At 37.9% G+C, this 15,408-nt stretch overlaps 1 protein-coding gene across 2 annotated transcripts in view; it reads right to left on the reverse strand.

Moving 5' to 3' along the window:
* Positions 1–278: 278 nt before the first annotated feature.
* The window catches only part of LOC128704203 (uncharacterized), a gene marked incomplete at its 5' end in the record, with an annotated part of 80,594 nt that continues 65,464 nt past the window's right edge, over positions 279–15,408 (reverse strand). Inside the window, 3 exon segments of one of the 2 annotated variants that reach the window (XM_070099054.1) lie at positions 279–1,898; positions 8,196–8,354; positions 9,027–9,147. In XM_070099054.1, coding sequence (XP_069955155.1) covers positions 1,158–1,898; positions 8,196–8,354; positions 9,027–9,147 — 1,021 coding nt within the window. 2 annotated transcript variants of the gene reach the window in all.

A 15,408-nucleotide genomic window follows, 5' to 3' on the forward strand; every position in this document is an offset into this window, starting at 1 on the left:
CTCCCACACAGTCATCACTGGACTACTCCCACATAGTCATCACTGGACTACCACCTAAACAATTATCAGGACAGCATTTCCTCATAATTCTGTCTTCTCAACTTTATATTCCTACAGCATTTTATTTTTAACTTGTAGTATGAAGAAAATAACAAATACCACTTGCAAAATAGTTTCTTCTGTTTCAATCACAACAAAGTATAGTACTATGATTTTCTGATGATCTTTTGTCAATGACATCCCTAAACCCCCCTTTTTTCTGTCTGGAAAAGTTTGTCCATGACCAAACCCAAGATGACTCAATGCCAATATAACCACTGTGGTTTCATTTTGTCAAGTGGTAATAAAAGTCTACAAACCATTATTCTATTCTTTAATCTTGTACAAGAATGTTTTACTTCTTTTATTGGAGAATAAGGGAAGTGCATCACAGATTTAGGAAAATGAAAGGTGACAAGAAAAAGTTAAGAGAATGAGAATGAAGATAAAAAAAAATAGGAATTCATTCACAAAAATTAAAAGAAATTTAATTTGCTTTCCTTAAACTAAAATTTTTTTAAGTACATAAACATGTAGGTTGTAGGTAGGTAGACAGCAACCGCCCAGGGAGGTACTACTGTTCTGCCAAGTGAGTGTAAAACAGAAGCCTGTAATTGTTTTACACGATGGTAGGATTGCTGGTGTCTTTTTTTCTGTCTCATGAACATGCAAGGTTTCAGGTACGTCTTGCTACCTCTACTTACACTTAGGTCACACTAAACATACATGTACAAGCATATAGTATATACACACCCCTCTGGGTTTTCTTCTATTTTCTTACTAGTTCTTGTTCTTGTTTATTTCCTCTTACCTCCATGGGAAAGTGGAACAGAACTCTTCCTCCGTAAGCCGTGCGTGTTGTAAGAGGCGACTAAAATGCCAGGAGCAAGGGGCTAGTAACCCCTTCTCCTGTATATTACTAAATGTAAAAGGAGAAACTTTCGTTTTTCCTTTTGGGCCACCCCGCCTCGGTGGGATACGGCCGGTGTGTTGAAAGAAGAAGAAACATGTCAAAGCAGTAATTAAAATATTTTTGACACAATTCTTAGAGTATTAATTTTCTCATATCACATGTCTAAAGAAATGGTGACACTGAACAATAATTTAACTTGTTGATTTTAGCTTGAACTATCACTTTCGCTGTCAGATTCCAGACTTACAATATCTAAAACATCAACGTGCCCTTTGCCACGCCCTTGTGTTTGGGTACGGCAAAGCCTTGAACTTATACCAATGGGACCTTGTGCTGGTGTGTCAGTTTGGAAGGCGTGAGTCCCATGGTGTTGCGATTCTGTAGCTAACATACGATGCTGACTAGTAACCAATGACTGCATATGACCAATCCTCCTAGTTTCTAATGTACTGCTAGGGTTATAACGATTATGTACCGTTCTCAGCGACTCGTCACTTGGCTGCAGCTTTGGATTGACTTTCAGTTTGCCGACTGTTTTGCCATATTTCCCAAATGAAGTTACATTTTCATCGGAAGCAGCTGAAACATCTTTTAAAAACTTTGCCAGTCTCCCACCATCATCCTGGGTCCTATATTCTGTCTGCTCAAAGGCAGTCATGTTCCAGTTACGGGTTAGTGCTTCAATCTCTGTCTGACAACTTGCAATATCAGTAAAGGCATCCAGATTAAATAAAGGTTTTATTGGGGTTGTGTTCGTGTCCCCCTCCTCTCCTTTCATATTTTCAAGCCTTCCTTCCAGCGACAAGACCTGGCTCATTAGTGACTGTTTACGACTATCAGCTCCCACACGATTATGTAAAAGTTTCAATATTGCTTCTGGTTCCGTCTTCTGAGTACAACTCTTGTTTTGTTCCGGCTGCCAAACTGCATCATCGGTGTGCATATCCTGTAGTTAAAAACTGTCATTAAACTTAAACATGTCAAAAGTATTAATAGATTAGTGTTGTCCAGCAACAGAAAAGATATACATGTACAGTGGAACTGCAGTTTTCACATGTCCCAGTTATCGGACGATTCGGTTTTAGAACCATTTTTTGTGCAAACTTTTGCTTTGGATATCAGACCTTGATCTAGAAATCACACATATCAGACGCCGCTTCAGTCTGGCTCTGTCACTGGTTGAGTGAGCATTCATCTGAAAGCAATTTTTGTGCTTGTTTATTGTGACTGTGAAATAAGCCACCATGGTCGCCAAGAAAGTTCCTAGTGCCAGCCCTTTGGTAAAGGGCTGAGAGAGAGGGGAGAATGTGCCTTCTTCAGTGATTCTACATTATGTATGATACTAAAGCAGCAGGAGCTGATAAAGGCTAAATTATTATTATTATTATAATCAAAAAGAAGCGCTAAGCCACAAGGACTATACAGCAATAAAGGCTAAAGCATCAGCCAGCAATAAAGTGTAGCATTAACACTATAGCAAGTAAGTTGAGCGATTAAACAATAGAAAAATGGCGACACGAAACTTAACTCCTCCATTGTTGTTTGAGGTATATAGGGTCACTGACAACATCACTGCCACCACCACCACTACTATACAGCTTATGCTTTCAGTGGCCCTTATAAACCCAACACCACCACCACTCCACATACATAATGACATATTTCATTCATTCTAGAGTGTATATCAAGTTTCTATGTTATTAATACTGTTTTTGTCATATCAGGTCAATTGTGATAGATAAATAAGCCGTAGAGTTGATCTTAGTGTCATATTGAAGGAGCATTTTGTCCTGCCTCAAAACAAACTCTCCGCCTCCGCCACCACTAGTCACATACGTAATGACATATTTTATTCATTCTAGAGTGTATATCAGGTTTCTATGTTATGTCATATTAGATCAATTGTGATAGATAAATAAGTCATAGAGTTGATATTAGTGTCATATTCTTTAAAAAATGATTTTTTTTTTGTGAATATTTCTGGGTGACTGGAACGGATTAATTGTACTTACATTATTTCTTATGGGAAATATTGATTTAGCTTTTGCACATTTCAGTTTTAGAACGACCTTCTGGAATGGATTAAGTTTGAAAACCCGGGTTCCACTGTACCAGTTTTTTACAATCAAATCTATCTGATAAGAGCAACTCATCATTTTTATTCTATCTCACTGTGAAATGGATGTTGTGGGTATAATGAACTTCAAAGTAATAACTTTCCTACAGATTTATTAATACAGTGGACCCCCGCTTAACGATCACTTCCCAATGCGACCAATTATGTAAGTGCGTTTGCACGTGTATGTTTGGGGGTCTGAAATGGACTAATCTACTTCACAATATTCCTTATGGGAACAAATTCGGTCAGTACTGGCAACTGAACATACTTCTGGAATGAAAAAATATCGTTAACCGGGGGTCCACTGTATAGGTAGTAGGTTGGTAGACAGCAACCACCCAGAGAGGTACTACTGTCCTACCAAATGAGTGTGAAACATAAGCCTGTAATTGTTTTGCATGATGGTAGGATTGCTGGTCTCTTTTTCTGTCTCATAAACATGCAAGGTTGCAGGTATGTCTTGCTACTTCTACTTACACTTACGTCACACTACACATGCATGTACAAGCATATATATACTAACCCCTCTGGGTTTTCTTCTATTTTCTTCCTAGTTCTTGTTCTTGTTTATTTCTGCTTATCTCCAGGGGAAAGTGGAACAGAATTCTTCCTCCCTAAGCTATGCATGTCGTAAGAGGTGACTAAATGCCGGGAGCAATAAATTACTAAAAACAATGAAAAGAAAAACCATAAAATTGGGATATTTGAATGTGTGTGGATGTAGTGCAGATGATAAGAAAGAGATGATTGCTAATGTTATGAATGAAAAGTTTGGATGTCCTGGCCCTAAGCGAAATAAAGCTGAAGGGGGTAGGCAAGTTTCAGTGGGGAGAAATAAATGAGATTAAGTCAGGAGTATCTGAGAGAGTTAGAGCTAAGAAAGGGGTAGCAATAATGTTGAAGGATCAGTTATGGAAGGAGAAGTGGGAATATAAATGTGTAAATTCAAGGATTATGTGCATTAAAGTAAGGGTCGGATGTGAAAAGTGGGTCATAATAAACGGGTATGCCCCTGGAGAAGAGAGGAGTGTAGAGGAGAGAGAGAGATTTTGAGAGATGTTAAGCGAATGTATAGGCACCTTTGAACCAAGTGAGAGTAATTGTGATAGGGAACCTAAATGCTAAAGTAGGAGAAACATTTGGAAGGTGTGGTAGGTAAGTTTGGGGTGCCAGGTGTAAATGATAATGGGAGCCCTTTGACTGAACTTTGTATAGAAAGGGGTTTAGTTATAGGTAATACGTATTTTAAGAAAAAGAGGATAAATAAATATACAAGATATGATGAAGGGTGTAATGACAGTAGTTTGTTGGACTATGTACTGGTAGATAAAAGACTGTTAAGTAGACTTCAGGATGTACATGTTTATAGGGGGGCCACAGATATATCACATCACTTTTTAGTTGTAGCTACAGTGAGAGTAAAAGGTAGATGGGATACAAGGAAAATAGAAACAGCAAGTAAAAGAGAGGTGAAGGTGTATAAACTAAAAATGGAGGCAGTTAGGGTAAGATAGATGGGCTAGTGAGAGTATAGGCAATGAGGTCGAAGATGTATGGAGTAGGTTGAAGAATATAGTGTTAGAGTGTTCAGCAGAAACTTGTGGTTACGGGAAAGTGGGTGCGGGAGGGAAGAAGAGCAATTGGTGGAATGATGATGTAAAGAGAGTAGTAAGGTAGAAAAAGTTAGCATATGAGAAGTTTTTATCAAGTAGAAGTGATGCAAGGAGAGAAGAGTATATGGAAAGAAAGAGAGGTTAAGAGAGTGGTGAAGCAATGTAAAAAGAGAGCATATGAGAGAGTGGGTGAGATGTTATCAACAAATTTTGTTGAAAATAAGAAAAAGTTTTGGAGTGAGATTAATAAGCTGAGGAAGCCTAGGGAACGAATAGATTTGACAGTTAAAAATAGGAGAGGAGAGTTATTAAATGGAGAGTTAGAGGTATCGGGAAGATGGAGGGAATATTTTGAGGAATTATTAAATGTTGAAGATAGGGAAGCTGTGATTTCGTGTATAGGGAAAGGAGGAATAACATCTTGTAGGAGTGAGGAAGAGCCAGTTGTGAGTGTGGGGGAAGTTCGTGAGACAGTGGGTAGAATGAAAGGGGGTAAGGCAGCTGGGATTGATGGGATAAAGATAGAAATGTTAAAAGCAGATGGAGATATAGTTTTGGAGTGGTTGGTGCTATTATTTAATAAATGTATGGAAGAGGGTAAGGTACCTAGGGACTGGCAGAGAGCATGCATACTTTCTTTGTATAAAGGCAAAAGGAATAAAAGAGAGTGCAAAAATTATAGGAGAAGAAGTCTGTTGAGTATACCTGTAAAGTGTATAGTAGAGTTATTATTGAAAGAATTAACAGTAAGACGGAGAGTAGGATAGCAGATGAACAAGGAGGCTTTAGGAAAGGTAAGGGGTGTGTACACCAAGTGTTTACAGTGAAATATACAGGTGAACAGTATTTAGATAACGCTAAAGAGGTTTTTGTGGCATTTATGGATTTGGAAAAGGCATATGACAGGGTGGATAGGGAAGCAATGTGGAAGATGTTGCAGGTGTATGGTATAGGAGGTAGGTTACTGAAAGCACTGAAGAATTTTTATGAGGATAGTGAGGCTCAGGTTAGAGTATATAGGCAAAAGGGAGATTATTTCCTAGTAAAAGTAGGCCATAGACAGGGATGTGTGATGTCACCATGGTGGTTCAATATACTTATAGATGGAGTTGTAAGAGAAATGAATGCTCAGGTGTTGGCAAGAGGTGTGGGGTTAAAACGTAAAGTATCTAACAAAGTGGGAGTTGTCACAGTTGCTCTTTGCTGATGACACTGCTTTCGGGAGATTCTGAAGAGAAGTTGCAGAGGTTGGTTGATGAGTTTGGTAGGGCATGTAAAAGAAGGAAATTAAAAGTGAATATAGGAAAGATTAAGGTGATGAGGATAACAAAAAAAATTACGTAATGGAAGATTGGATGTCAGATTGGAGGGAGACAGTATGGAGGAGGTGAATATGTTCAGATATTTGTGAGTGGATGTGTCACCAGATGGGTCTATGAAGGATGAGGTTAATCGTAGAATTGACGAGGGGGAAAAAGGTAAGTGGTGCACTGAAGAGTCTGTGGAGACAAAGAACTTTATCCATGAAAACAAAGAGGGGAATGTATGAGAGTACATGTATAGTTATACCAACGCTCTTGTATGGGTGTGAAGTATGGGTTGTAAATGTTGCAACAAGGAGAAGGCTGGAGGCAGTGGAGATGTCATGTCTGAGAGCAATGTGTGGTGTGAACATAATACAGAGAATCCGTAGCTCAGAGATTAAAGAGATGTGGGATTACCAACACTATTATCCAGAGGGCTGAGGAGGGGTATTGAGATGGTTTGGACATGTAGAGAGGATGGAATGAAATAGAATGACTTCAAGAGTGTATAAATATGTAGTGGAGGGAAGGCGGGGTAGGGGTTGGCCTAGGAAAGATGGGAGGGAGGGGTAAAGGAGGTTTTGTGTGCAAGGGGCTTAGACTTCCAGCAAGCATGTGTGAGCGTGTCAGATAGAAGTGAATGGTTTTTAGGACCTGACGTGCTGTTGGAGTGTAAGCAAGGTAACATTTATGAAGGGATTCAGGGAAACCGTCAGGCTGGACTTAATTCCTGGAGATGGAAAGTACAGTGCCAGCACTCTGAAGGAGGGTGTTAATGTTGCAGTTTTATAACTGTAGTGTAATCATGCCTCTGGCAAGACAGTGATGGAGTGAATGATAATGAAAATTTTTCTTTTTCGGGCCACCCTGCCTTGGTGGGAAATGGCCGATGTGTTAATAAAAAAAAAAATAAATTATTAATATACGCATTTCAGCAGCCTTTTAAATCTATTGTCAAAGAAATCTGTAGAATCAAAGAAACTGATATACAGGAAAGATGACCATGAAGGAATGATGAAGCACTGTCTGATATAAGTACAGTGGGGGCTTCAATTCAGGGAACAACCTCCCAAAATAGTATTACTAACATTTCTAACCAGAATTGCAAAAAAATGACAGATCAATTTTACTAACCCATAGGAAGCACACAAGAGAAAAGCAGCACAAACAAGGCTAGGCTCACAAACATATGAGTACTGTACAAGTTAAAAACCAAAACTCATTCAAAGCACACACCTCACATGAGACCCACACTTAAGCATGAAGAACTCATGTGGAACTCACACCTAGTAAACACAGAAAAATTCCAAAGGAGGGCAAACTGACTTGTCACCCAAAGTGAGGCATTTATAAATAAATGGCAGCACTGTATAACCCTTGTGGGTTTAGCACTGAGTTACGATAATAATATAAATGAACGAGAGTACCAGGATTTCCACCACTTAATGAATGAAGATCAGATGGAAGAGTGAGGGTATTTAGATTCAATCCAAGGGAGAGACAAGAGGTCTAATTTCTTGGATCAAGAACCCCTTCGTCACACCATGGGACTCCATACCCCCCTGGAGATGTATGTACTGTAGTAGAGGACTGAGACAGGGTGCAATAAGACTTGGGAACCTGCTCAGTTAGTGGGGTTATGCTTACAACATACAAAATACCCTTAGGGAGAGGCAGGGCAGACAAGGGTAGCCTCTTTACCTGGGATTTAACAAAATTAAGGGTATAGGTTTGAAATAGAGTACTCATATAAACCACAGTAAATAAGTAGAATGAACTAGACAGTGACATAGTTGAAGACTCCATATAGGGGGTTAAAAAAAATGTATGATAAGGTTATTTCACCTCAATCAGTTTTGCAAAATCGTCACATGAAGAAGACCTTGGTCAGGACCTGTCCTGGCAAAACTGAACCTAAGATTAAAGGTAAGAGGTGAGATCAAGAGTTAGAGCTCTATTTCCCCCCTTTTCCTCCACAAACTCAAACAAGTAATTACTATGTTTCTACACTAAACAAGTAATTACTGTACTTCTACACAAGAATTACATTCGAGAGACTACATACAAAAGTAACAAAGTCACCAACAAGGCAACCCCCTAACTTGTACTTCATAAATGTACAGTTAAAAATACTATAATTATTAAGCTAGGCTACACAAGCAATGTTATATTTAATAACATTTGGAAGAGCATCCAGAATTTCTTACCTTCAATATTCCATAATCATCCCATGTGTCAACACCTGGTTCATCCTCTTCCATCAACTCATCAATTCTGTTCACTACAAGTCCTAAGGTTTCACCCACATTTTCCAGCCCAGCCATTACTTGAGTGATCTGAAGGTCTAATTCGGTCATATAAAAATCCTGAAAGAAAACCAAAAAAAAACAAAAAAAATTGAACTATGATGCATAAAAGCAAAGAAATCATCAGTGTAAATGTGCACTTTGGGTCTAAATTATACTGATAGTCACTGACAAAGACACATCAGTATGCACTCTGGGACCCACACTATATAGAGTTGTGTACACAGCAGCAACTCAGCTACCAGCGACTGTTTCACCAGTTGAAATTAAGAGATCATCGGGGTGTTCAGGTGAGTACTAGGCCTGTTGTATGTTTTGACCTACCCATAAATCAAACATAATCTTATTTCTGCATGTAAAATTTATAGGTTTCAGTGGAGCAAATATTACTTGGGATTAGGCACTCTTCACTTTTTTTCTGATTATTACCTTCTAAATTGGGATGCGTTTAATGCATCAGAGCATCTTATAAGCCGCGAAATATGTTACCTGGGTGTTAGTCAACTGGTATGGGTTGCATCCTGGGAGACAAGATTGAAGGACCCCAATGGAAATAAAACAGACAGTCCTCGATGACACTCTTTCTCGGGTGGCTAACCCTCTGGGTTAAAAATCTAAACAAAATCTTTTCTAAATTCTTTTTTTCAATAGTCAGTTTGCATTACAGTAACCAGTGTGCTACCATACTTTCTCATACAGTACTAGTTAAACAAGCAAAAAATATAAACTTACAGGAGGTGTATTATCTTCAGGCTGATCCTTGTCATCTTCTTTTTTCCTAAAAAACATCTGCAAAACTGATCGACTACGTTCTTTTACATAATACACTAGGTCCTCCCATTTTACATCCAACCTAAAAGAAATAAGAAACAAAAATCATTATTAATATGAACAAAACTGTTACAAATATCTCATGACTCTACCAAGATTTACACCACACTAAACCAAAAAAATGCATATACAGTAAGGCCCGACTTATATGGCAGGTTAGGTTCCAGGCTACTGCCAGAAAGCAGACATCGCCGGAAAGTAGAACGCCATTTTTTCCACTTATAAATGCATGTAAATGCCAGATAACAAGTTTACACTAACATATATTAAGTTAGCAATAGAACTAAGCATTAACAGGCAAAATACACACACACAGTACACTCATTATTTACCTCAAAATATTTGTAGTCTTAATGTATGGCAAAAGGTGAGTAGTATTTACTGTAATAAGTTAGGTATGGTAGCCCTCCTGGCCACCCCACCCACACATAATATACTATGACAATACTTAAACCCCCAGAGAGTGATAACATGCATATACAGTACACTCATTACTTACCTTAAAATATCTGTAGTCTTAATGTAGGGTGAAAGGTGAAAAGTATTTATTTGTAGAAAGTGGTGTGGTAGGTAGCATAGTGTAGGGAAGCCAGCCTGACCACCCCACTCACTATGTAAACAAACAGACGATGCCTCTGGTTACGGTTCATAAACATTGATACAAACACCTTACATTGTGTACAAGTTGTCTCCACAGTGGTACAGTAGAATATATAAAGACCAAGACTTCCATTCTCATGTAATTTTTAGAAGGAATGATGCTCTGACAAATTATTATTATTATTATTATTATCATTATTACTGTTGTTGTTGTTATTATAAATTACTATTATTACAAATTATTATTACAAGGTTATTATTATTGCAAGTTATTATTATAATCATAAAAATAGAAGCACTAAACCCACAAGGGTCATGAATTGCTATATATAGAGTGAAGGCATACAAAAGGAATATTTATCTACAGTTATCCCCCAGTGTTTGACTAGAGAAAACGTAATTCTTCCAACACTCCTACAAAGCCGCTTTGTAAACAAATCTCATACAGTGGACCCCCGCCCAACAGCGGCATCAAGTAACAGCAAATTCGTCTAGCAGCGCTCTTTGGCAAAAAAAAAAAATGGCTCTACCAATGGCAAAAAACTCATCTACCGGTGTTCGTCCCGCTCAAGCTGGAGCGCGGCCTGAATGGGCCCAGCCACTCCAAGACTCCATGTATAGCCAGTGTGCCAGTGTTTACAAACCTGCAATATATTTTGTATTATTCCAGTGTTTTTAGTACTTGTAACTGCTAAATAAGCCACCATGGGTCCAAAGAAAGTTTCTAGTGCCAGCTTTGTGACAAAGAAGGAAAGAAACACAATAAAATTCATGAAAAAACTCGTAGCAAAGTACCAAAGTGGAGGAGGAAGAGAGAGGGGAGAATGTGCTTCTGCAGTGATTCAGTGATTCTACGATATCTATGATACTAAAGCAGTAGGTATCGATAAAGGCTATAGTGCCAGCCAGCAATAAAGTGTAGAATTAATAGTGTACCAAGTAAGTTAATCGAGTCAGCGATAGAAAAATGATACGAAAGTAACTCTCCAAAGTTGTTGGATGTGTGTACATCTGCTGAACATACGCCAGCCTGCTATCTTCCACCAACCTAAACCTCTGCAAGCATCTCCTCCATCAAACTAACTAATTAAACTAACATCTCCTCCAAGGTAAGTGTAAATATAAAAGTGTAAGCATAAAAGTAAATATATTTTTTTTTCAACAAACCGGCCACATCCCACCAAGGGGGGGTGGCCCAAAAAAAAAAAAAGTTTCTCTTTTTAAATTTAGAAATTTATACAAGAGAAGGGGTTACTAGCCCCTTCCCCCCGGCATTTTAGGCGCCTCTTACGACACGAATGGCTTACGGAGGAAGAATTCTGTTCCACTTCCCCATGGAGATAAGAGGAAATATACAAGAACAAGAACTAGAAAGAAAATAGAAGAAAACCCAGAGGGGTGTGTATACACACCTACCATCCGACTTACGACCGAGCTTGGTTCCGAGAAACCGGTCGTAAGTCGAAATGGTCGTAAGTCGAACTTTACTACTGAATATCAACATCACATTTTTGTAATGTCTTTATTTCATTGTTTTATTTGGGTATTTCATGTTTTACTTTACTTTTTATGCTGTTAGTACTGTATTTTATATTGTAAGGTTTAGGATAAACACTGTGTACAACACAAATAGTTGTTTATTTCCCAGAAATTTGGCATAAAAAACACGGTCGTAAGTCGAGCAGGTCGTAAGTCGGATGGTAGGTGTATATGCTTGTACATGTATGTGTAGTGTGACCTAAGTGTAAGTAGAAGTAGTAAGATGTACCTGAAATCTTGCATGTTTATAAGACAGACAAAAGACACCAGCAATCCTACCATCATGTAAAACAATTACAGGGTTTCGTTTTACACTCACTTGGCAGGATGGTAGTACCTCCCTGGGCGGTTGCTGTTTACTAATCTATTACCTAGGAAAAGTAAATATATTAAGTGTAAATATAAAAGGACCTTAATGGAAATACGTAAGTTACTCTGACTTTTTTGGGTTATCCTAGGTACTTTACACATATGCTGCTATGTAACAGTATTTGTGTATACCTGAATAAACTTATTTATTTATAAATTAAAATGTAAATATTTCTTATTTATAAATTAAAATGTAAATATTTCTTATTTAAATATTACATACATTGTTTAAGTGTGATGGTGTTGGTGGCAGAAGCCTCCACCGCCACCAACACAACTTCTCTCAGAGGCGGCCCTTAAACCCAACAATAACACTTACACCATTTACTCCTCTCATACATTATGACATATTTTATTCATTCAAGAGTATACACTAGGGCCCCGCCTTACGGCATTCCGCTAATACAGCGATGTCAAATTATGACCAAAATATGCTATACGGCAAGCGGTCTTTTAAATATGGCACGCCCCACCCGGTTTGTTTACATTCTTCATGACCACATCTATGATATTTTCCTCAAAATTATATAAGAAACATGTTACATAGCATATAAACATGATACATACACTCACAGAATAAAAATTGACCTAAATATGAGATTTGTTTACAAAGCGGCTGTGTAGGTAGTGTCGAAAGAATTATGTTTTCTCTAGTCAAATACTGGAGGATAACTGTAGAAAAATATTCCTTTCGTATGCCTTCACTCATACACGTATATAGCAATTCACGACCCTTGTGGGTTTAGCACTTTTTTATGATAATAATATCTTCATTCACTCTTAAAATTGGTGTGTTGCATGAGAATGGGAGTGTTGCTGTTTGTTTATTCTGTACTAACTTGTACACAATGTAAGAGTACAGTGGAACCTCTACTTGCGAGCGTGTCCACGTGCGAGTTTTTCCAAATACGAGCAGTCGATGGGTCGATTTTTTGCTTCCATACGCGAGCAAAATTTCCACAAGCGAGCAGACCTCAAGGCAGGTTTCTTAACACTGGTGAGGGGCTCTTGCTCTTGATCTCGGTGATTGTATCTCAGTTATTTGTTGGACTATCTTATTGAAACTTGGGCAATGTATGATGGAAAGATGCTTCTTAACATACACCAAAAATGAAAGAAATCTAAGCATAAATAATGGAGTTCACTTCTCAGCAATTAGCCACCCCTTAGCGGTAATTTCGAATGGTTTTTATGGTTGTATTCTCGTTTTTTTGGTCTCATTTGATAGAATGGAAGATATACTACAGAAATAGATATGATTTTGATTGCTTTCACGACGAAAAGTACCTTGAAATAGAGCTCAACCTAGGAGAAATGGTCCATTGCTTGGCTGTTCCAGTGTAAACAGTAAATCTTATATTTTTTGTGTGAATAAAAATTACAAATTATTTATATAATAATAATAATAATAATAATAATGAAAGAAATCTAATACATGAATGACATATTTTATTCATTCAAGAGTATATATCATGTTTCTATGTTATTCATATTGCTTGTTATGTCATACTAGATGAACTGTGATAGATAAATAAGCCGTATAGATGATATTAGCGAAATTATTCATGAAGTATTTTGCCCGGTGTCCAGACAAACTCTCGTCCACCGCTGACACCGCCCATACCACTACATGAATGACATATTTTATTCATTTTAGAGTATATATCAGGTTTCTATGTTATTTATATTATTTATTATGTCATATTACATGAAGTGAGATAGATAAATAAGCCGTAGAGTTGATATTAGCGAAATTATTGAAGTACAGAATTCCACTGGAACGGATTAATTGCATTTCAATTAATTTAAATGAGGAAAATTGACTCTGCAAATGAGCAAATCCAGTTGCGAGCAAGGTCATGGAATGGATTAAACTCCCAAGTAGAGGTTCCACTGTATGTATTTGTATTGTGAGGTAATTATTATTATTATAATAAAAAAATATTGCGAGGTAAAAGTTTTACAAACTCTTACAAATGTACATGAATGAACTAAAAGTAGACACACATTAATACGCATTTATTTCACCTGACAAAGTGATCGCCCACTACCTGTTCAGTCTGTGTTCTTACATTGTCTCAACTCTGTATCTCGTTCTCTCTTGTTTACTCTTTTGTTACCTAGTTGGCTCTCATTGACAATGACATCTAAGCTTAGTTGTGATAAAAAGAGGAGTCACAAGCCTCTTGCTTTAAGTGCCAAGTTAGAGGATGATGGTGTGCCATTCTGATTTTATTCAATACACACCCTGCCACTCACCTCTCACTCATTAATATTAACATTTTAAGGCAAGTAATAAGTGTACTCTGTGTGTACCTTACCTTTTATTGTGTTTTTAATGCCTATTTCCATTGCCAACTTAATATAAGCTAGTGTAAACTTGTTGTCTGGCATTTATTGCATATTTTATATGTACTCTGATAATAATACTTGTGGACCTGTGAGGCAGCCGGACAGAGGGACAACATTACGTTTTCTCTGCTCAGCCACCAGAGAAAATGTGTATGAATCTGCATTTGGTCCAGCCACTCCCCCACTCCGCTTTTGTTTACAATTTTCGGTATGAATTATTCATTACTTCTCCCTTCGTTTATGATGGCATCTAAAGGTAGTTATTAGAAACGATTAAATTCAGTGAACAAGGTATGTCGATGTTAATAATGCAGCTCTGGGCCACAGTGTAGGTAGCCGGTAGGTGTAGCCTGCCTGGGCTACACCTACTGGCTATACCTACCGGCTACACCTACCAGCTACCTACAGGCTACCTACACTGACTTCCTACAAATAAATACTACTCAACTCTCTTCCTACATTAAGACTACACATATTTTAAGGTATATAGTGAGTGTCCTGTATGTGTATTTTAACTCTGGGCTGTTTTAAATAACGCATATTAAGTATGAGACGGGGAGCCAGGGCTACCTACACCTGACTTCCTACAAATAAGCACTACTCACCTCTCTCCCTACATTAAGATTACAATTTTTTTTTTTTTAACGCACCGCCCGTATCCCACCGAGGCAGGGTGGCCCAAAAGGAAAAACGAAAGTTTCTCCTTTTACATTTAGTAATATATGCAGGAGAAGGGGTTACTAGCCCCTTGCTACTGGCATTTTAGTTGCCTCGTACAACACGCATGGCTTACGGAGGAAGAATTCTGTTCCACTTCCCCATGGAGGTAAGAGGAAATAAACAAGAACAAGAACTAGTAAGAAAATAGAAGAAAACCCAGAGGGGTGTGTATATATATGCATGTACATGTATGTGTAGTGTGACCTAAGTGTAAGTAGAAGTAGCAAGACGTACCTGAAACCTTGCATGTTTGTGAGACAGAAAAATGGACACCAGCAATCCTACCATCATGTAAAACAATTACAGGCTTTCGTTTTACACTCACTTAGCAGGACGGTAGTACCTCCCTGGGCGGCTGCTGTCTACCAACCTACTACCTAGAAGATTACAAATACTCTAAGATAAGTAATGAATGTACTGTGTATTCATTTTACTTTTTGTGTTTTTAATGCCTAGTTCTATTACTAACTTAATATAAGTTAGTGTAAACTTGTTGTCTGGCATTTATATGCATTTATAAATGGAAAAAATGGCATTCTGCTTTCCGGCGATAGCCTGGAACTTAACCCACCGTGTAAGTGGGGCCCTACTGTATATCATGTTTCTGTGTTATTATTATTGTTTATAATGTCATATTAGATGAATTGTGATGGATAAATAAGCCGTAGAAATGATATTAGCATCATATTGAAGCATAATAAAC

Source organism: Cherax quadricarinatus, chromosome 66 (assembly GCF_038502225.1).
Source record: "Cherax quadricarinatus isolate ZL_2023a chromosome 66, ASM3850222v1, whole genome shotgun sequence".
NCBI classification, from domain to species: Eukaryota; Metazoa; Arthropoda; class Malacostraca; order Decapoda; family Parastacidae; genus Cherax; species Cherax quadricarinatus.